Source organism: Leopardus geoffroyi, chromosome B4 (assembly GCF_018350155.1).
Source record: "Leopardus geoffroyi isolate Oge1 chromosome B4, O.geoffroyi_Oge1_pat1.0, whole genome shotgun sequence".
In the NCBI taxonomy this organism is placed as follows: domain Eukaryota; kingdom Metazoa; phylum Chordata; class Mammalia; order Carnivora; family Felidae; genus Leopardus; species Leopardus geoffroyi.
In genome coordinates this window covers 113,638,933-113,659,971 of record NC_059341.1, presented here as the reverse complement: position 1 = coordinate 113,659,971, position 21,039 = coordinate 113,638,933, and the positions used below count along the sequence as shown (strand labels likewise).

At 37.1% G+C, this 21,039-nt stretch overlaps 1 protein-coding gene across 2 annotated transcripts in view; it reads left to right on the top strand.

Annotated features, from left to right (window-relative positions):
• The window catches only part of DCN (decorin), a 43,643-nt gene that overhangs the window by 1,084 nt on the left and 21,520 nt on the right, over window positions 1-21,039 (top strand). The window contains exons 1-3 of one of the 2 annotated variants that reach the window (XM_045467071.1): window positions 2,254-2,508; window positions 3,271-3,517; window positions 18,835-18,947. In XM_045467071.1, coding sequence (XP_045323027.1) covers window positions 3,304-3,517; window positions 18,835-18,947 — 327 coding nt within the window. In that variant the 5' untranslated portion in view covers window positions 2,254-2,508; window positions 3,271-3,303. Of the gene's footprint in view, window positions 1-2,253; window positions 2,509-3,270; window positions 3,518-18,834; window positions 18,948-21,039 lie in introns of those variants that run through there. The other variant, XM_045467070.1, reaches the window with a different exon arrangement.

The window sequence follows — 21,039 nt, the reverse complement described above, 5'->3', positions numbered from 1 at the left end:
TGTAGGTTATTTTTCTTGCTAATTTCAAAAGAGGGTACCACAGATGACCACTGGTTAAGTGGGCTCCCAGTGACATAAATTCCTGTGGTTTTGCTTTTCCTATTGCTATTTTGACCAGAAAAAGAACCAAATGCCTCCTATAGCAGCCCTTATTTGTGGATAAATGCCTTTTTTATTGTCTATTTTTAAATCATTTCTGTTATTATTGGGGTTTTCCATTCACCTAGTGCTGGGGGATTTTTATTTTTGTCTGTAGTTATAGTTTTACTAATCTCCTGAGGGTTAAATTTGGATTTTGAAAGTCACACCGAAGGCATAAATGACATCCTACAAATGGTGATCTGAATTACATAGTGAATTTAATGGGCTGAAGTAGTTTAAGGAGACAGAAATTATTATTTTTGATGAAACACTTAGAAAGTGGGGCAAGTAGCTTTAGTGCAGTAGTGACATTATACCTAACAATTAGCAGGTAGGAAGGAGTCATTGAGAATGTTTAAAACAATTTCAAAGAAACTTGGGAAATATAATATGTCAGTAAATAATCTTCTGGTTTCCACAGGGCAACTGCTATTTTGTGTTTATTTTTCTTATACACTAAGGAAGGAAAAATGATTAAAAATTATTAATATCAATAGCCCCCACTAATTGTTTTAAGATGCTGCATCTTCAAGTATGATGACAATAATTTAAAGAAATAATCTCCTGGGGAAATTTGTATAAAGTTTCTTGACATATTCTTCTCCAGGACATTCAGGGTTAAAATGCACACACACACACACACACACACACACACACACACACATGCACACGCACACGCACACACATCAAAGTGATATAAGTAATGAAAGCTATAAACTTCCTGTTTGTGTTCAGCTTTAACCAAGAAAAATATTGTGCAGAGAATTTGCACCATTTTAACAAGAGGAAACACATATAAATGATAATATTCCTCTGAGCTCATGTTCAACATTTCTTTTTTTGAGTTAGTGAAACAACCAGGCGTTCTCTGCTCTGGAGAAAAGATCAAAAGGCAACATCTGCGTTAATTCGCATTGCTATTTATTAAATCTGCAATTACTTTGCTTCATTTTTCTCCTAAAATTGTAAGATATTAAATATGCAAGGCTAGCAAACTGTGGTAAACCGTAAACATTGCATTTTAATGTGAAACAGACCAAAAACCACTCCCTGAGATCCAGTCCAAGGAAACACTGCCAAAACAATAGGGTCTCCGTAAAAAGGCTATGCAGTAAATGAGTGGGAACATACTCCTAGAGAAAACCTGATACCAAATTTAAAGGGGCAGCGTGAATAATAAACTTTGTGGTATTTTTTAAATGAAAAGCCACGACCCGTTCTGTATATGTGCTGCCTTATACACACCTCAGTAATAAGTAGAAACTAAGAACAAAAGTGTAAGAAATCCAAAAACTGTTTTTCCCTCTCTAGTGGACCTAGCCAAGAATTTCCAGAAGATACATAGATACCTTAAGGTCAGGGCATACAAAGTTGCTTATTTTGTTGTTGTTGTTTGTTTTTTGGGTTTCTTTCTTCTTTCTTTCTTTCTTTCTTTTTTCTTTTTTTTTTTTTTTTTTGCATATGCTACCATTGGCTGCTGATGAAAAAATCATTCTTTAAGTCTAGTTATGAATTTGCAGCTTTAATATGTTCCTTGTAAGTGTACAATTCAACGTAGATGTGGCAAAACTAAAGATAGTATCTACAATGTGTTTTTGGAATCCTTAGAACATTTCCAGTGGTGTTTTAAAATATATCAGCTCAAAAATAGACTGCTTATTCTCCATATGATCAACTACTTTTTGTCAATTAAGATTTATTTAGTTCACTTCAGCTAACAAAACAACAAATTCAACAACAGATATATAAATCTAAAGGGCTTATTGAATGAATGGAGAAGTACATGGATTTGTCAAAACTGTACTTTTGTTTCTTTACAAAAAACCAGGTAACATGGGAGTCATATAAAAATCAGTAGGATTTTCCATAGATGTTTATTTGTTTTTTTTAAAAAAATGATCAGTTTGAGAAACTGGTCAATAGATTTATTTTGAAAAGTAAACTGTGCTTATACCAAATTTAAGTTTTGGATTGGTTACCTTCCTCATGCTAGAAATTTGCTATTGAAAAAAATATAACTTTGTGTTTTAAAAAATCAGACTGGTTGCTTGGAACAAACCGAATAACGTGTATTGTTAATAAATTGATGGTCAATTGAGTCATTTTTGTGCAAAATATTGTGCAAGGCCTGGGTACAGAACAAAGAATAATAAGACACGCCCTGAAGGAGTGCATCTTCTAGCTGGGGGGGGACAGACCAAGCACGCCAAACAAATTACAGTATAATGTGATAAGTTCTTTAAAAGAGGTAAGAGCAACGTGCTTTGGGACACAGAAGAGGGAGGAAGCAGCATCCTGTGTGGATGAGCCAGGGAATACACAAGGGAAGTCCATTATCTCATTCAATCTTTACAACTCTCTCCCAAGGTAGGTATTTTAAAGGGCAATTAGCTTTGAGTGTCAGGGCTGTGGTGGGGGTCGGAGTGGAGAGGAAATGGAGAGAAACAGGGCTTGAAACATCGGCACCAAATTGTGAATGGTCTCACTTGCAGCAAAGGGCATGTGGACCTGATGGGCAAGCCTTGAGAAGTCAACAAGGAGTTTTCAGTAGAATAGAAGTACAATGAAATCTGATTTTCTGAACATGACTTGGGCAGCAGAGTTGAAGATGGCCTGGAGTAGAGGAAATCTTCAAGGCCAAGGCCGAGACCAGTTTGGAAGCTCTTGTGAAAGTTCAGGGAGTGATGAGAAAGGTCTGGACCAAGATAAATACAGTGGGATGGAGAGAGGAGATTGGCTTCCAGACACAGGAATTGGAGATCTCTCATGTGTATAGATGAAATTTTATTTGACCGTAGCATGGCTTATGTTGAATGAGCATTGAAAATTCCAACGTGATCTATCATCTTAAAGATTTTGCAAATGATGTGAATATATATTGCCTTAATTCAGACTCCAAATTCAAGCAAGCAGATTTCAAGAACATTCACATTTCTTTACATAAGTAAATAGCTGTGCCAGGTAGTCTATTATGTACCTTTCAAATACATTTCAATATTCGGCTTCCTAACAATAAATGAAATATGTTTTTTTTTATGCTTTACACTCACTCTACTGTGGGGTGTCATATCAGAGATAACACCGTAACCAGGCAGTGCTACTCCTCTAAACCTTTCGTTTGTTTCACAGGTTCCTTGGCAGTGAAAATACATGAGATAAATCATGAAGGCAACTATCATCTTCCTCCTGCTTGCACAAGTTTCCTGGGCTGGGCCGTTCCAACAGAGAGGCTTATTTGACTTTATGCTAGAAGATGAGGCTTCTGGGATAGGCCCAGAAGAGCACGCTCCTGTTGATTCTGAATTAGAGCCTCTGGGACCAGTGTGTCCTTTCCGCTGTCAGTGCCACCTTCGAGTTGTGCAGTGTTCTGATTTGGGTGAGTAGGTGCAGGAGGCTCTCTTTCCTTACCTTGTTTTATGTTCTATTTTTTTGTTACTGTTTGTTTCAAATAGTTAGTTAACATATCCCCTACCCTGTTGTGTTCACAGGAATGGGCTTCCTTGAGAGTTAAAACATTTTCATTTTGAATCCCCGCAGTTCCAAATGTGAGAGACAGTGCCACCTATGGAGAAGCAAAGGAAGCCGAATAGCATAGAAAGAAGTAGCCTTGAAGTTAGGAGACTGTTTTCTTCCCTTTTTTAAAGTAGGGGCTCCATCACTTGCACAGTCTTGGACAAATCACGTTTTGAAAAATCTTTCTGAGCTTCATGGTCCCCCTTCTTTGAAATAAAATTTTGAACAAATCACTGTCCTATGATTCCAAAGTGAAGGCTCATTTTAATTCAGTGATTTGCTTTCAAGAAATACTAGATATTAAGACGTGGGTGATGTCTTTACTCTTGGCTTAGCCCAGATAACGGTGTTTGAACATTACTAAATTTTAAAGTATGTAGAGTTATCAGAAGTAAAACAAGTAAAGTTTTAGAACAAAAAATTATCTTTCAAGTACCAAACTACTCCCTTAATCTCTAGGTCTTAGTTTTGGCTTTACATTTGGCATTCTGTAATCTAGCTATTTATATTCTTTAGAACGTTTCAAAAGCAATCTTTACAGCCAAGATATGGTGTAAATATCCAATATAATCACGAGACATATAACTTTAGCCCAACACTGTATACACTTTGATTTATCATGTTTCGGGAAAAATGTGGCCTGGGAATTCCAAGAGCAATACACTCAAAAGATAAATCTCCAGAAAGTTTGAGGCCCCAGCAGATGGACCAAAGGGGAATGAATGTAGTTGACATGACAGTGATTTGTATCTCTCTCTCTCTCTCGGTTCATTTATTATAAGGAAAAATAAAGAAAAAAAATCCCCACAGAATGACTTTACCATGGGGTATGGAGTATTTCCTTACAGGAGAAACTCCATAGTGTAGTAGGGTACTTCTTTTCGACCCTCTATATTTATTCAGAACATGCTTTCTAGCAATATATTGCAGGGAAATTTGCCAGTAACTTCTATAGTTGGAATAAACTACAAACTAGAACCCAGGAAAACATAAAACATGTTCAATACTAACAACTGAAAATCAAACACTTCAAGATAGCTTTTTCAGTGCTGACGTATTATATAGCCATTTAACCCCCTCCCCACAAAAGTGTGTAGAAGACTTTAAAAAGGCTACAGGATAATTCCACTGGATTCATGTATTCATTCAGCAAATACATTGAGACCCCACAATGTTGTAAGCCCTGGGAAGAAAGGAATGAGGAAGACGAATATGGTCCTTATTCATGTGGGTCTGATATTATATTAGTGGTGATTATTTCTTTTTTGAATTGTATATTCACTACAAGGGGGATTAGATTGCTATCAAATTCTACAGAAACTATTATAAGCATCTAGAGATTACCTGCATTACTCACATAGGCAGAAAAATAATGGAGATGAAAATATCTGAACAGAGGAATCATCATATGATGGATATACTAGTGGTAAACCTTTGTTTTTTTAATGTTTATTTATTTGTTTTTGAGAGAGAGAGAGAGAGGCAGAGAGAGAGGGTGACAGAGAATCCCAAGAAGGCTCCGTGCTGCCAGCACAGAGACTGATGTGGGGCTCAAACTCAAGAACCATGAGATCATGACCTGAGCTAAAATTAAGGGTAGATGCTTAATCAACTGAGCCACCCAGGTGCCCCAAGTGGTAGACTTTTAAAAAATGTATTAAATGGCCAAGTTCCTAAGACATGTGATACACGTTAAATCTCACTTGGCCTCTCGTAACAACGTTAAAAAGATTCATGATTATTCCCACTACATATAATACCAACAATGAACAGTTGATAATTTTAAGGAGCAAAGACTTGTTCGATCACTTCACTGGTTTTATTTTTCCATAGATGTGGCTTTATTTTGCTCACATGATAAATAGTTTATAAAGCTTGACTCTGATGAACATTGGAGACAGTTTTCTACTGGCCTTTCATAAAAAAGGCCTAAGGCTATTTCTCAAAACTAAACAGAAAAATCCAGTCTCAGGAAACATCGAGTTCATTGACTTGGGCGTCTCATGATACGGCTTTGTTGTTGTCCTTGTTATTATTTTGTTTTATTTATTTTGAGTTGTTTTTTGATGAGGAAATTTTTTACGTGTTACCTTTATCTAAGAGCCCAGAGTGCACGTCTTTCCTGTAAAAGGTTTACTGACATTATATACCAAAGAAGTAGCCAACATTGTAATAATGATTTGTTTGGGGAAACCCTATATAATTAAGAGAACCGAGTTCCCATGAGCAATGGTCTCATCTAAGTTACTTTTAGTTTCTGTTAAATTCATATTTAAATATATTGTAAATAATTTTGGTCAGATATTTCTAAAACAAAATACATTTTTAAGTGTTTATTTATTTATTTTGAGAGAGAGAGAGAGAAAGAGAGAGAGGGGGGTGGGGGAGGGGCAGAGAGAGGGGGAGAGAGAATCCCAAGCAGGCTCTGCACTGTCAGCATGGAGCCCAACCTGGGGCTCGAACTCACGAACTGTGTGATCATGCCCTGAGCTGAAATCAAGACTTGGGCGCTTAACTGATTGAGCCACCCATGTGCCCCAATACATATTTTCTATATGAGGATTCTATGGAATAAAGGCTGAAAGATATGTAAAAAAGAAAAAAAAAGGAAGGAGAAATAGGCAACCTTGTTCATAGTAAAGGCAATGCAGTTTATTTTTTGGTTTAAATTTTCTAGTGATCTGAACATGAAGCTTGAATTATTATAACAGAGAAAAAAAATGTAATGCACTTTGGAACGAGAAATGTGAATGCTTATCTGCATCAAAGGCTAATGTTTTCTTAAGGATTATCCTTGCCAGAGCTTCTAATGAGGGGAGAGGACCTACAGTGTTGAAGGACAGTAGGCCTTTGTCATCTAAACAATGTTTAACAGAAGCAAACATTTCTTATTAAAACATTTGACTATTTTTGCCACTAAGAAGTATTTTTAACAAAGTTAAATGGCATCAGATTTGTAAACAGTTCTTTCAAAGCTGAGATGTTAAAACTGTGAAGTTACAATTGAATAATTAGTCCATGGGAAAATTCGAGGTGGTTCAAGAAGACACATTGACTGCTTTCATCCTTCATTCTAATGTATCTGAATAGCGTTATGATATATTTTCTATAGCATGTTTATTATTTCTATAGCATCCAGGATTGAGAAAGTGAGCATATTTCAACCTGTCCAAGAAATAATGAATGCTCCATAGATATTGGCCAAGTTGTTTGGCTGAATTTCTTGTACTTTCTTGTAATTGCAGTTTGGATCAGAATTTTATGAAACCTCTATCTTCCTTCTTTCTTTTTCCTCTTAAGACATAAAGCAATTTACTCTTAAATGTAACATTTATTACAAAAATAAAATAAACATAAGCTTAGCAAATTTGAAATCTATGAGTTCCCTTAAAATAAAAAAGGCACCAATGTAACTCATTTTAGTGAAATCTTGTCAAAATGTTCTAATATTGATCCTGTGATTGGAAGTTCTGTTTTACGTACCTAATATCTTGCAGGAAAACAGTCCCCTTACTTATACGTATCCTCTTTGGCCCAAGTGTTATCAGGTAACCATTCGTCTTTGGCTCACATGTTACCAGGTAGCATTATTTGGTACTTTCATCTTGCTGCTAAAAGGCAGATCGACCCTGGCAGGTAAAATAAGAATCAGCATTGTTTTTTGACTATTCTTCCAAACTTAAATAATACTTGTCAATGCATTTCCTATAAGCAAACTTGAAAATAATTTAAATACCTTTTAAAATTATTTAATAGTTGAAAGAACTTGGGTTATGCCGTTCAATACCTCTGAACTCAAGTTCTGCTTTACCATTTACTACCTGTAACTTTGCAACTTTCATTGGGTAAGTAGGAATAGATCCCATTTCGTTAGGTAAGAATAGAAATGTTTGTAATAGTGTCTACCATTCTGTTGTATTTATCTTGCCATTTCAGACAAAGTTGGCTAGTCACATGAGGCCATTCCTCATAATGTTCTTGTATTTTTCTTTGAAATTGAGAATCTCTAAGAAGTACATGGCTTGTCAAGATTGATATAAAATAACACCTTCTCTCCCCTGCCTCCCAAAGGGACTGTATCACCTCCAGCTATAAGCAGACATGAATTAGAAAATGCTGCAATTATCAAGCAGTTCACTCTTCTCCAAACACTATTCCTTTGAATAAAAGGGGGTTGGTTAAGTGGAGAAGAGTGAAACATTTGGCTATTTTATAATCATAAATGATTCACAACCCACCTAGTTAGCTCTCTAGAGATGATGTCAGAAGATGTAACATTTTATTTTGCCCTGTAAAAGCAGTACAAATACCTACTGGTTCCTAAAATGTACTTCATATGGCAAAGGATATTTTAGTTTAAAACAAATCTTAGCAAAAAAAAAATACAAGCCTTCAAGTTGCATAGAGTTACTTTTCTTCTTTTTAATCATTTTGCTTCAACTGGTGAAAATTTTGTTAGTGGCCACCACTTGAGACATATATGCCATAGCTTGTTTCTTGTCTGGGGAAACTGGTTTTCCAGAAGCAAATTTTATCCATGAGGTAAATGAACCATTACACTTACTCTGTGAAATCAACTCGGAAGAATAAATTAGGGCTGTTTTGTAGAGGGGCAGAGAGAATGCTGGAAGTTCAGTTGCTTTTATAGTTTCTGTGGCAGCAGCAGGGACATGGGTGACCCTCACTGGGAGTTTCAGATGCAGCCAAAGCGTATGTCTAAGACATGGTGCAGGAAGGAGGCTGTGCACCGAGCATGCCCAATGGGTCGCCTAAATTATTATTGGGTAAGGTGGAGTATGGCAGATCTTTAGATGCAGCAAGAGGAATTCTCATGCGACTCGGATGGCCGAGGTTCCTGACATCACGGGTCAAAGATGGGGAGGAGGAAGAAAGGAGTCAGAGAAAGCCACAGGAAGCATCTGTCTTCTTGAGCTGACTGAGAACTGATACATCCCTGGTTTCATTCTCAGTCCCAGGAGGGAGAGAGAGGCAGCTGTGTGAGATCAAGGCATTTGGTCAGACTACAGCTGTGATGTGTTCTCCTCTGCAAGATCATCCTGGCTCCAGAGGACAGGCTGAGAATAGGTTACCGAAATATCAACTCCCTGAGCAAAAGAAATGCAGGGGACCCTCTAATCTTAACTTTTCTCCTTCAGAGAATAGCAAAGAGATTATATATTTCCTTGAAAATAAGGATAAAGGAGAATTAATCCACTTTTCATTCCAGTCTCAATAAAAGGAGAAAGCCCTGAAGCAACTACACTATAACACTCAAGGTTCAATTAATCCTTGACTTAGTTGGCAGATTGCTTTCCTGTAGCTTGTCTACTTCCGTGTTTTCACTATACTCTACATTTTCCTTGATTATTCTTATATATTTATATATATTATATATATATAACATATATAGTAGTTATTCAGTATATTTTATTTATTTACTGAAACATTTCCTTCCAATACCCTAAGGAAAGTATAGTGATAACTTACTTTGTATACCCTGTACTCAACAAAATGCCTTATACTTGTTAGGCTCTCAAACATCAATAATTGCCTGACGAATGAATAAGTGAATATATGCATTACCTAGTGCTTGGATGAGTGCATAATTCTACAATATTCTTGATTCTATCAAGCTGGAAAAAGGAGAAAACATGGCTGACTAGGAGTCCTGGAGCTGTTGGGCTCGGCATTTTTGTTTTTTGGTTGTTGTTTTGTTTGTTTGTTTGTTTGTTTTTTTGAGGATGGCCATAGAATCAGGAAGCTTAAACCTTCCTTGAGTTTATTTGAAAAGAGAATCAAATTAAAGGGGGAATCTCCTATTTCTGAAACCCAATGCAACTGCCATCACAATCAAATTGCTGTTTTTAAGAGGGGAATCAGGAAACATGTATGCCTTGAACAGAAAGGTTTTTGGTGGAACTGAGACTCCAACCTGTTGTATCTGTCGTGTGCCAAAACCTGAAGTGTATCACTATTGTCTTCATTATTAAATTGAAGACAGCATTATTAAAAAATATTGTTGGCAGTCAACAAGAATAAATTGTGGAGTTTGGACCCCTGCCACAGAACAGGGGAGGGGGGAAAGCATGATGTCTTAGGGCAACCTGGCCTTTGTCCAACATGCAGTTTACCAGATTGCTGACATTTGCTAAGAGAACCATGCTATTCATCACTGGGGCAACTAGAAAAAAAAAAAAGTACAATTTGTCATTAGCCTTCATTTCAGAAATGATTTTCTGGTAATATCTTAAGTAGAATCTTATTTACTTTAACAAATAGCCCTATTTTAACGAAGATAAAGTTCCTTTTACAGAATTTGGGAGAACAAATAAATAATTCAGACTAACCTTAGAAACAATTGCATTTCAATGGAAAATTTAGAATCACATTAAAGGAAGCTCACTGAAAAATAATTGAATGGAGAGAATCACTCTGTCCCTGTTACTATTATTGAATAAATACTATCTCAAAACTTGACCACGTAAAAAGATAATTTTGTTTTGCTCATTATTTAAGGACAGGAGATTTGACTTGGGATCTCTCCTGCATTTCAGTCAGGTGTTGGCTGGGGCCGGGGCCATGGGGAGTCTAGCACACCCAAAACAACTCACTCATAACTGGCAGTTGTTGCTGCTGTTGCCTATGAGCCCAGCTGTTCTGTCATCTGGAGTGCTTCAGATGGCCCCTGCAGCAGGGTGGTCTCAGCTTAGACAGGCTTTTTACATGGCCCCTGGCTGCTCCCAGAGCAAGCTTCCCAGAAGAACTGGGTAGCAGCTGTACAACCTTTTTTGACCGGGCCCCAAAAGTCACGCCGTGTCTCCTCTGGCCCATTCCATTAGGTCATAGAGACATTGTAAGTCCAGCCCAGGTTCGAAAGGAGGGGGATTTGACTTCATCTTTTTGTTGTTATTGAATAAGAGCATATGAGATGGGAGATATAATTAATGTCATCTTTGGAAACTGTGACCTTCTACACGCTCACTTGGATTTATATATGTTTCTAATGAGAAACATAGGCATAAGTTGTGTATTCTATGTGGAAACTCCACAGATATTACATGTCCCTGTGAAGGTCATTATTTAACTACGTAAGAGGTCAAGTCAATGATAATGAAAATTAATTGACAAGTTTACTTCATAGTTACTGAAACTTTCTACTTGAGTTTAAGAAAGGCATTGAATCATATCTTCATAGTTTTTTTTTCCATTGTAGAAGTATCTTTTTTAATAAAATGCTTATTTATTCATTTTTTAGAGAGACAGAGAAAGTGGGGGGGGGTGCAGAGAGAGAGGGAGAGAGAGAAAGAGAATCCCAAGCAGACTCCATGCTGTCAAAACAGCGCCCAACATGGGGCTTGATCCCTCAAACTGTGAGATCATGACCTGAGCCAAAACAGGAGTCAGGCGCTTAACTGACTGAACCCCTCAGCATCCCTGTAGAATATCTTTTTTGAAGCAAGTTTTACCTTGAAAATTGGTATTTCATTTAAAATGCCTAAAAGGTTAGAGAGGGAGGGAGCCAAAACATAAGAGACTCTTAAAAACAGAACAAACTGAGGGTTGACAGGGGGTGTGGGGGGGTGGGTGATGGGCGTTGAGGAGGGCACCTGTTGGGATGAGCCCTAGGTGTTGTATGGAAACCAATTTGACAATAAATTTCATATGAGAGTAAAATAAAATAAAATAAAATAAAATAAAATAAAATACTTAACATCTTACTTTCCATATAGTTTTAGGAATTAATATAAAATTCATCAGTATCAGTAGGAATGGTTTAGTTAAAATCATAGACGGTTAATAAAATCATATATAAAGACAGAATTTGAGGGTTTTTTTTTAAATTTAAAAGCTTGAGATAAAAATATACTTAAGATTGAACAACTGTCTGCTTGTACGCTATCTGAAGATTAGTTTTAGTTCAAGTAAACAATTTTTAACTAAAATAAAGTTTTTTTAAATTTTTTTTTTTTCAACGTTTATTTATTTTTTGGGACAGAGAGAGACAGAGCATGAACGGGGGAGGGTCAGAGAGAGGGAGACACAGAATCGGAAACAGGCTCCAGGCTCTGAGCCATCAGCCCAGAGCCCGACGCGGGGCTCGAACTCACGGACCGCGAGATCGTGACCTGGCTGAAGTCGGCCGCTTAACCGACTGCACCACCCAGGCGCCCCTAAAATAAAGTTTTTTTAATCACCTCAAAATAATCTTTAGCTTTAAGGATTTCCACCCTAGTCTACTTCATGCTCAGCGTTTTAAGATCAAGAAGTAGAAGCGTTATATACGTGAATATAATGAGTTAAAGGTCCCAGTTATCTCTGGTTGGCGTCCGAGTTGATGTTAAGACGAAGTCACTCTGACTCTAAAGATGATAATGTTGACCAAAACAAATAGCCCAATGCAAAAATGACTGAAATTTTCCGAATTTGCCGAAGGAGTGTAGCATTTGCCACTATTAAAATACAGTTAAATGGACCAGCAACAGCTTTGGGGAGGCCGAGTTAGTTGTTGGGGAATATGTGCTTCCTGAAATGAGGAGATACCAGCAAAAGGCAGGGCTTTGTAGACAAGCTCTCTAGAGACCTTGAGCATCAAAGACCATGAACTTCTTTAGAGACTTTGAACGTCATGGGAGCAAGGATGAATGCAACAAGACCACACTGGGTTCGGTAAGAAGAGCCAACCCAGGAGTAAGAACTGTAAATGAAAAATGTGTGTGTGACACGTAGGCAGAGCGGATGTCAGCTTCCAGGATAATACGTGTTATCATTGTATTGATTACAGGGAAAAACCCCTGAAAAACAGTCACTTTGCCATAGATTTACAGACTAATAATCAGCAAGATAATCGGAGCGGCACCCTTTTTGTCTCCTTATTGAAAATACTTGGGGGCGCCTGGGTGGCGCAGTCGGTTAGGCGTCCGACTTCAGCCAGGTCACGATCTCGCGGTCCTTGAGTTCGAGCCCCGCATCGGGCTCTGGGCTGATGGCTCAGAGCCTGGAGCCTGTTTCCGATTCTGTGTCTCCCTCTCTCTCTGCCCCTCCCCCGTTCATGCTCTGTGTCTCTCTGTCCCAAATATAAATAAACGTTGAAAAAAAAAAAAAAAGAAAAAAAAAAAAAAAAGAAAATACTTGTAGGTACCGGTAATTGAGGCCCTGCTCTGCAAGATGGTAAGAAATTATGTTGTAGGACAATTTAGTGAATCCTCACAAAATTGCTTTGAAAGCTGCAAGAAAACTGAGGCATAGACAGCTTAAGCAACTTACCCAAGTATGTTAAGGATCAAAAAAGAGGAACCAGGATTAAAATTCAAATAACAGTCTTATTTAAAAGGTTATAGGAAGATTTTTAAATATACAAAATCTGCAAAATAAGAGACACTTGTACATTCATCACCAAGCTTCAACAACTGTCAACTAATGCCTGTATTTTTGTACGTATCTCCGCCCACCTTCCCCCTTCCATATTATTTTTTTTAATTTTTAAATTTTTAATTTTTTAAAATTTATTCATTTTTGAGACAGAGAGAGACAGAGTGCGAGCTGGGGAGGAACAGAGAGAGAGGGAGACACAGAATCTGAAGCAGGCTGCAGGCTCTGAGCCGTCAGCATGGAGCCCGATGCGGGGCTCGAACCCACTGACTGGGAGATCATGACCTGAGCTGAAGTTGGATGCTTAACTGACTGAGCCACCCAGGTGCCTCTGCCTTCCATGTTATTTTAAAGCAAATTTCAGTTGTCCTATCATTTTATCCAACAATGTATTGGTATGTTTCTCTGAAAGATTAGAACTCTTAATTCATACAATCACGACAACCAGATCACATCTAAAATTTAAGATCATTTCTTAATATCATCTGAGATTCATTCAGTGTACACATTTTCAACCATCTCATAAATATTACAAATGTTTAATTTTACAGTTTGTGTCAATTAGGATCCAAATGAAGTACATACACTGCAATTATTTAAATGCTTTCTGGGGCGCCTGGGTGGCTCAGTCGGTTAAGCGTCTGACTTCAGCTCAGATCACGATCTCACGGTCCGTGAGTTCGAGCCCCGCGTCGGGCTCTGGGCTGATGGCTCAGAGCCTGGAGCCTGCTTCTGATTCTGTGTCTCCCTCTCTCTCTGCCCCTCCCCTGTTCATGCTCTGTCTCTCTCTGTCTTAAAAATAAATAAACATTGAAAAAAAATTTAAAAAAATAGCTTTAAAGTCTTGTAAACTATAAATGATTGAAAAACAAGCCTTTCTTTACTTTCCCCTGTGGTTTATCTGTTGAGGAAATAGGGATTTTGTTGAATCCGTTTCTTTATTTTTGTTTACGTTTTTATTTTGATTCTAGTGAGTTAACATACAATGTTATATTAATTTCAGGTGTACAATATAGGAATTCAACAGTTCCACACATCACCCTGTGCTCATCAAGACAACTGCACTCCTTAATCTCCATCTATTTAACCCATCCCCCCACTCCCCTCCCCTCTGGTAACCATCAGTATGTTTTCTGTAATTAAGAATTTGTTTATTTCTCTCTCACTTGCTCTCTCTCTCTCTCTCTCTCTCTCATTTTTGTTCCCTTTTGCTTATTTGTTTCTTAAATTCCACATATGAGTGAAATCATATAGTATTTGTTTTTCTCCGACTGAATTATTTTATTTAGCAATATACTCTCTAGATCCATCCATGCCGTGTCAAATGACAAGATTTAATTCCTTCTTATGGCTGGATAATATTCCATTGTGTGTGTGTGTGTGTGTGTATACACCACATCTTTTTTATTCATTAATCACTGGGCACTTGGGCTCCTTCCATATCTTGGCCATTGTAAATAATGTTGCTATAAACCCAGGAGTGCATGCATCCCTTGAATTAGTGTTCTTGTATTCTTTGGGTAATTACCCAGTAGTGTGACTGCTGGATCCTAAGGTAGTTCCATTTTTAATGTTTTAAGGAACCTCCATACTGTCTTCTACACTGGCTGTACCAGTTTGCATTCCCACGAACAGTGCTTGAGGGTTCCTTTTTCTTCACATTCTCACCAATGCTGGTTGTTTCTTGTGTTATGGATGTTAGCCATTGTAACAGGTGTGAGGTGATACCTCATTGGAGTTTTGATCTGTATTTCTTTGATAATGGGGGATGTTGAGCTTCTTTTCATGTATCTGCTGGCCATCTGTATGCTTTCTTTGGAGAAATGTCTGTTCATGTCTTCTGCCCATTTTTTAATTGACATTGTTGAATCCATTTCTTTAATAGACTTAAGCATATACCTTTGACTTCTGTATCTCTTGTAAATTGGGAGTTACATCTACAGGCTTAATCAGATTCAGTATTCATTATTTGCTTGATTGTTTTTGATAATACTTATCTATAAGTGAGGGTCTGTTCCTCCATCCAAGGGTTTACAATTGATCTCTTCCCATAAGAAATATATGTCATACAAAGAAACTGTTACGATTGTATCAGTTACCACGTGGGACAGAAAAGGTGGTATACTTCAGACATATGTGAACAAAGGTTCCTCACAAATATGTCATAGACACAGAAGAAATTGAGAGCAGTTTTCAGGTGCAGATAATGGGGACAGCATATTTGATGGTAGTGTTCATTACTAAAATGTTTCTAGCTAAACCAAGAATCAGAAAGAAAATTCTGATTATTATAGCCAGTTGTATTCTAGTACTTCCGAGGAAAAGTAAGAACTCTTATGAAAGCAAGATGCGAAGAGATGATTGTAACAAAACATAGCAGAAAAGATCTTGAAGTCATGACCATGAACATTTCACCAAGGACAGCAGGACAGATAATGATTTTCCAACTAATCAATCAACAAGTCGCCTTTATGTGTAAAGCAGTAACACCACAGCTCTCATGAAATATAGTCATTTGTTCCTGCTTGCCCAGAATTTACAGAAAAGAAAGAAAACTAAAGTGCAGGACAATACCTCATGAGATTATATATAAGGAGTTTGTGGCACAGAGGGGTCACTGTTATCTGGTGTGGTTAGGATGAATATTATAGAGGAGGGGGTGAAGGGCACACTTTAAGGGGTTATTAGAATGAAGCTAGAAGGACTTGAGTGGGTGGAATATTCCATAAAACATAAATTGTAAATAAAAACCAGCATTTAAGAATCAGCACAGTATGTTTAAGGAACAGTGTAGATAAGCATCTTTTTAAAAAAAACATGTACCGTGTTTACATACATCTATGGCACATCAGGTAGATCTAGAGTGAGGACTCATGTCACCTTGTTCTTGGTTTAGGTTAAACATGAGATGCCTTAGAGAAGCCATATAACTCCATTAAATTTAAATTACCTATAAAAGAGAGCCTCGGTCTATATTAGAAGTTTCCTGATTTCTGGGACAAGTGAAGTTTTGAATGTTGAACAAGTTAATTTCTTGTAAGATCAAAACCAAATTCAACGAAGTAACAACAACCTGCCATCTGCTATCAGAATTATTTTTTTAAGAAGGTATATTTGAAATGGAGACAGATGCTAGTCTCAGAAATGTGTGTGTATGTTTGTGTATATGTGGGTGTGGGTGTGTAATTTACATTAAAAACAAACTCAGTTGCACTTATTTTTGTTGAATTTTGTTTGATGTAGACTGGTAGGAATCTCATTGTAGTGTCTCTCTGATCAGCATTTGGGAATCATAGACAAGCTGTTACTTAATGGTCCTTTCCTTTGTGACATTTTAAGAAATCATAACTGGGATAATGTCCCATTGTACTTTGCCTTTAGTTGTTGAGCAAGTTCAATGCCCTGTCTAGACCTTAAATGTACAACATGTGATTGCATCTGACATCAGAATAGTTCTGGGGTGCCTGCGTGGCTCAGTCTGTTGAGCATCAGACTTCAGCTCAGGTCATGATCCCCGGTTCATGGGTTTGAGCCCCATGTCAGGCTCTGGGCTGACAGCTCCCTCTCTCTCTGCCCCTCCCCTGCTCATGCTCTGTCTCTCTCTCTTCCTTTCAAAACTAAATAAACATTAAAATTTTTTTTTTTTTAAAAATAGCTCTTGTTGGGGATACAGGAAAATTGTGTTCTAGTCTGCACTTTGACCCTCTTATGTGAGTTGTTCACGGCATGAAGCCTTTTCTAAAAATCATCTGGAAAAGTAAAATCACCCTACAGCCTTACCTGTCTTGCCAGATTGATGTAAGTTAAATAAGATAACATATTTTCAGTTTTTATAAAGTATAAAGCAACATCAGTAGAAAGCTTTAATAAAAATACTGATCTATAAAATTCTCCAAATAGATATAAATTTACTAGTAGCTCAGAGTAGATGGTAGGGTTATGATTTTAATCGAGAAAATGACTTTCTAAGCACTAAAATGCAAAAATCACAAGCCTGAAGATTTTTTGACATTAAATCTTCAGAAAAATGATGTATATAATTCACCTCAAGCAGTTCCTAAAATTCCAGGACAAAATAATCAAAATTGTTAGCCAAGTAGATATATCATTTTTTTCCTCTCCACATCTGACATTTATCTGCACTTTGGCATTAAACAAATGTTAAGAGAGTCACTAGGATTTAAGTTCAATAATATATAAACGTAAGCATAAGTGGAGATTAAAACTTTGACAGAGAAGCCCACAGACTAATAATGAAATGTAGATGGGAACTTTTTTCCAAAGGAAAGGAAATGTGTCTTTTCTTGGTTGGAGAACACTAATTATCAATGATTTGGCAGAAGCCTACCACTCCTAATTGCATGAAATTATCAATCTGACATTTCTGAAAATGGCAGCAATCATGACTGCATAGAGCAGTTAAATATCCTCCTACAAGATAGCTGTTCATCGCTGAAAACACTTCACTCTTGTTACTTCTCTGTGAACTGTTTCTGTAGTGAGTTCTTGGAATATATTTATACATGTTTAGCATCGCCTGCATTTCGCTATTTAAATTTATAATGATAGTTGATCTCTGATAATGTGACAATGTAAGTAAAAAATTATTTGCAGAGAACTTAGAAGGTAGGTGATTTCAGGAATATTCTCTGCAATTTTCATGAAAGACACGAATATAGCACTATGACTGCAATGGTAATTCCACAGTCTGTTCTTCCGTAAAATTCAAAATTGGAAAGATACCTTTGCAACATAGCAGTTGTAGTCCCTGTAGAAATTTTCTTTGTAATTGAAAACATTGAATTATATGTTCTGTGGGGATGTGGACAATTTCTGTCTTGTTCCTGCTGTGTCCCCCGGGCCTAATAAATTGATGGTGTCTAGGAAGTATTCCGTAAAGTTTTGTTGAATGAATGAAAGAATTCAAGTTTCAGATATGATGGAGAGGTTAAACAACTTTTCTGATTTATGTGATACAACCTAAAATACAGAAATGATCACATGAATTTGAGTCAATAGAATATCAAATTTTTTGCTTAACGACCTACACCAATATGAAACAAAGCCAATGGAAGAGAGAGAGGCATTTTAATTTTTTTAATCTTAATTATTTTTGAGACACACAGAAAGAGACAGAGTGCGAGCGGGGGAGGAGCAGAGAGAGAGCGAGACACAGAATTCAAAACAGGCTCTAGGCTCTGAGCTGTCAGCACAGAGCCTGATGCGGGGCTCAAACTCCCGAACCGCACGAGATTGACGCTTAACCAGCTGAGCCACCAGACGCCCCAAGAGAGGCATTTTAAATGTAGATCTGTGGCAATGTCATGTTAGGTCTAAAGGATCTTTGATGATTTGGCTGAAGCTCTTCTCTACTCATGGTATATTTATGTAGAAAGTATAGATTTAGAGGTCGCTTGCACTTAACATTTATCAAAGGAATTGATTGTTAAAACAAGAACAGTGAGGTAAAACAATGTGCACTGAGAAATTTGAGCCACTCTCTTACAAAATATAAATTTTACTTTTATTCAGAAAAGTAATTACATGGGGAAGATGATGTGTTTATTTATATTTGAATATACATATATGTAACCTTTATATATATGTATCCTTTGTGTACATCCTTTGACTTCTTTGGGAAAAATAAAGCAGATATTTTAAACTACAATCGGTATAATTCCTAGAAGAAGAAAATTATGGTACTGGTAAAATTTTCATTGTAACACTGATTTCTTTGCAAACACATCCTTTGTGATTGTGTAGTCATGTGCCCCTTTTACTGACTATACATCACTTTTACTCTCACACAAGGTTTGGAAAAAGTGCCAAAAGAGCTCCCTCCTGACACTACGCTGCTGGACTTGCAAAACAACAAAATAACCGAAATCAAAGATGGAGACTTCAAGAACCTGAAGAACCTTCATGTAAGGATTCTTTGTTTATTTGTTTGTTGGTTGGTTTGTGAGTTGTAACAAGATCTGACTCGGAAGATTTTTCAAAACTAAACTCAGGTAAGGCCTGGAGTACTATATGGTAATAAATCAACACATAAGTGTTGACTAAATTCTCTGTTTAGGGAGCGATAGGGGAGCAAAGCATCGTATTCATTAACCCCTAAAAGTCAGCCAGTTTTCTTGCATATACCCCATGTATCTTTAGTATTTGCTTCCTAAAAATATATATCTTAATCTTCTCTTATGTTTCATGAATAAAAGTCTTCATCTCCCCAGTTAGATAGTACTTCATTAGGCGAACAAGATGGACTACTGATCTTAGCATTCATTTATTTCTTTTTGTTTTCTTTCATTCATTTTCTAAGAGGTGCAAGTGTTTTAAAGGCTCAAAGATTGGCACCAATAGAAAAAGGGATAAACATCCATGTTTTACTTAGTAAATATAATTCTATCTCCAAACATCTATATCTATATATCTAGATCTTGCTTTGTATGCAGGAGTATGCATGCTTCATTCTTATCTGTATCTGTGCTTTTATTGTCATTATTATAGTGTCACACATCCAGTGTACTGGATAGGATTCCAGCAGAAAATTAATGGCACTCTCAAAAGGGTTCACAGAGAAGGCTTTACTGAAGGGACTATTTACAAAGGGATATAGGAGCCAACAAAGCGTTATGAAGTATGCAAGCCCACCTTGAGAGAAGTGGGGAACTGTATTCCCACCTCCTGATTTCCTGTCAGTGTCTCCTATGGATGAACCTAATGAGAGGTCACAGGTTAGGGTCATCTGGGTTAGGCAGTTTCCAAGTTCACTTCCCAGGACATAGAGGAAGGCCACAAAGAACAAAGAATGAGTATAACTGTAGTTGGGAGAAAGTATGTTATAAATGGAGAATGACCAACCCAATCAAATAGGGTTAAGTATTGCTAAGGCAGCCTTCTGTAAGAGAAAGTGCATTGCCTTTTCAGGTAGGTCATCAGAATCCCTATGAATTGTATTTTTAGTCCAGCTCTCTACCTGTGGGATGAGTAGAATGTAGTCTTCCCTCAGAATATCATTGCATGTTTATTATAAAGAAGCTGGGTTTCAATGTCCATAATAAATGCCAAACACCTCACTGTAGGCCCCTCTTGAAGTATTGAGTCTGGTCCTGGGCAAGACATTTTTAGAAGGGCATTAACCTTTAAGTATCTTCAGAATGATCATCATGGGGATAAAGAATCTGGAAATCATCTCTTATAGGCACAGTTGACACAGATGTGGATATCTAAATTGAATGAAAAAAGGTCACGAGTGACATATATGAAGGGCCATATTGGAGAAGAGAAATTGAATTTACTTACTTCAACTACAAAGTGACAGAATTGTCCTATTGGCAACTGAGTGGAAATTTCAGGGGAGCAGAGTTTTGCTTAACATTAAACATACAATGTAAAGCATTAGAATTTTCAGAAAAAAAAGGGAGAGAATTGCATAGTTATGAGATGTAGAGATAATGTTATGGATACTAAGAAAGAGTCAAATCAGACATATCCTACATCAGGTTACCAGTTAGTGTTTGAGAGAATATTGAACAAAGGATCTAGAGGGTTAGCAGAATTTTGAAAGGAAGAGAAGAAAAGAGGGTTTTCTGTGTGAAAGGACAGGCAAGGCAAAGAAAATAAGCAGATACAGGAGTTGGCTGGAGGGAAAGATACAGGCTGCAAAGAGTGAAGATAAGGCATGAGCTAGAGATCTCAAATATTGAAGCAATGGGATCCATTTCTACTGATAAGATACAGACCTGAGCCCCAACTCACGTTTTCTCTGCCTTCATGGTATGTTTTCACTCGGAGTGAGCTGATGGTGATACCAACACAGTTTGCCAATGACTCTTCAAACTGTCATTGAATATGTTAGAAGATTAAGAAAAATTTAATGTTATTTCCAATGAGCTAAAATTTAAAGGCTTCATTTTATTTTTATAACTTCACCCTAAAGGGACTTTTTTAAGGAAGGAGAATTCTCTTACTCTAATCTCAAATTACTGTATGTTTAAGTATAATCTGAATAATTTG